The sequence below is a fragment of the Apaloderma vittatum genome, unplaced genomic scaffold, assembly GCF_000703405.1.
Source record: "Apaloderma vittatum isolate BGI_N311 unplaced genomic scaffold, ASM70340v1 scaffold29148, whole genome shotgun sequence".
Lineage (NCBI taxonomy): Eukaryota > Metazoa > Chordata > Aves > Trogoniformes > Trogonidae > Apaloderma > Apaloderma vittatum.
Window position 1 is genome coordinate 1 of NW_009729554.1, and position 284 is coordinate 284.

The window sequence follows — 284 nt, forward strand, 5'->3', positions numbered from 1 at the left end:
GGGCTGCTGTTGGGCTGCCTGAAGAGGTGGTTGTTCGGGTGGTTCGGGGGCGGGCTGGACGGCTGGATCCGTAACCTGGGCAGGGAAACAAGCACCTTCTCATCACACCTGCTCCTCATTAAAACGTCTTTTCGACCCAGGGCTGAAGCCAAGCACTGCATTTCTCTCTTGTTTTAAATAAACACCATACAGGCCGTATTTGGGATCCCAAGCTCTTTACGCAGCTCGGCTTCTCTTCTGGGAGTCGCCCGATCCGCCTGAGTCACACAGGCAGCAAGCCCAGA

General features: G+C 56.0%; 1 protein-coding gene across 1 annotated transcript in view; it reads right to left on the minus strand.

Annotated features, from left to right (window-relative positions):
- Positions 1 to 7: 7 nt before the first annotated feature.
- Positions 8 to 284, minus strand: part of SIK3 (SIK family kinase 3) — a gene marked incomplete at its 3' end in the record, with an annotated part of 18769 nt that continues 18492 nt past the window's right edge. The window contains exon 16 of the mRNA XM_009874495.1: positions 8 to 75. Coding sequence (XP_009872797.1) covers positions 8 to 75 — 68 coding nt within the window. The remainder of the gene's footprint in view (positions 76 to 284) is intronic.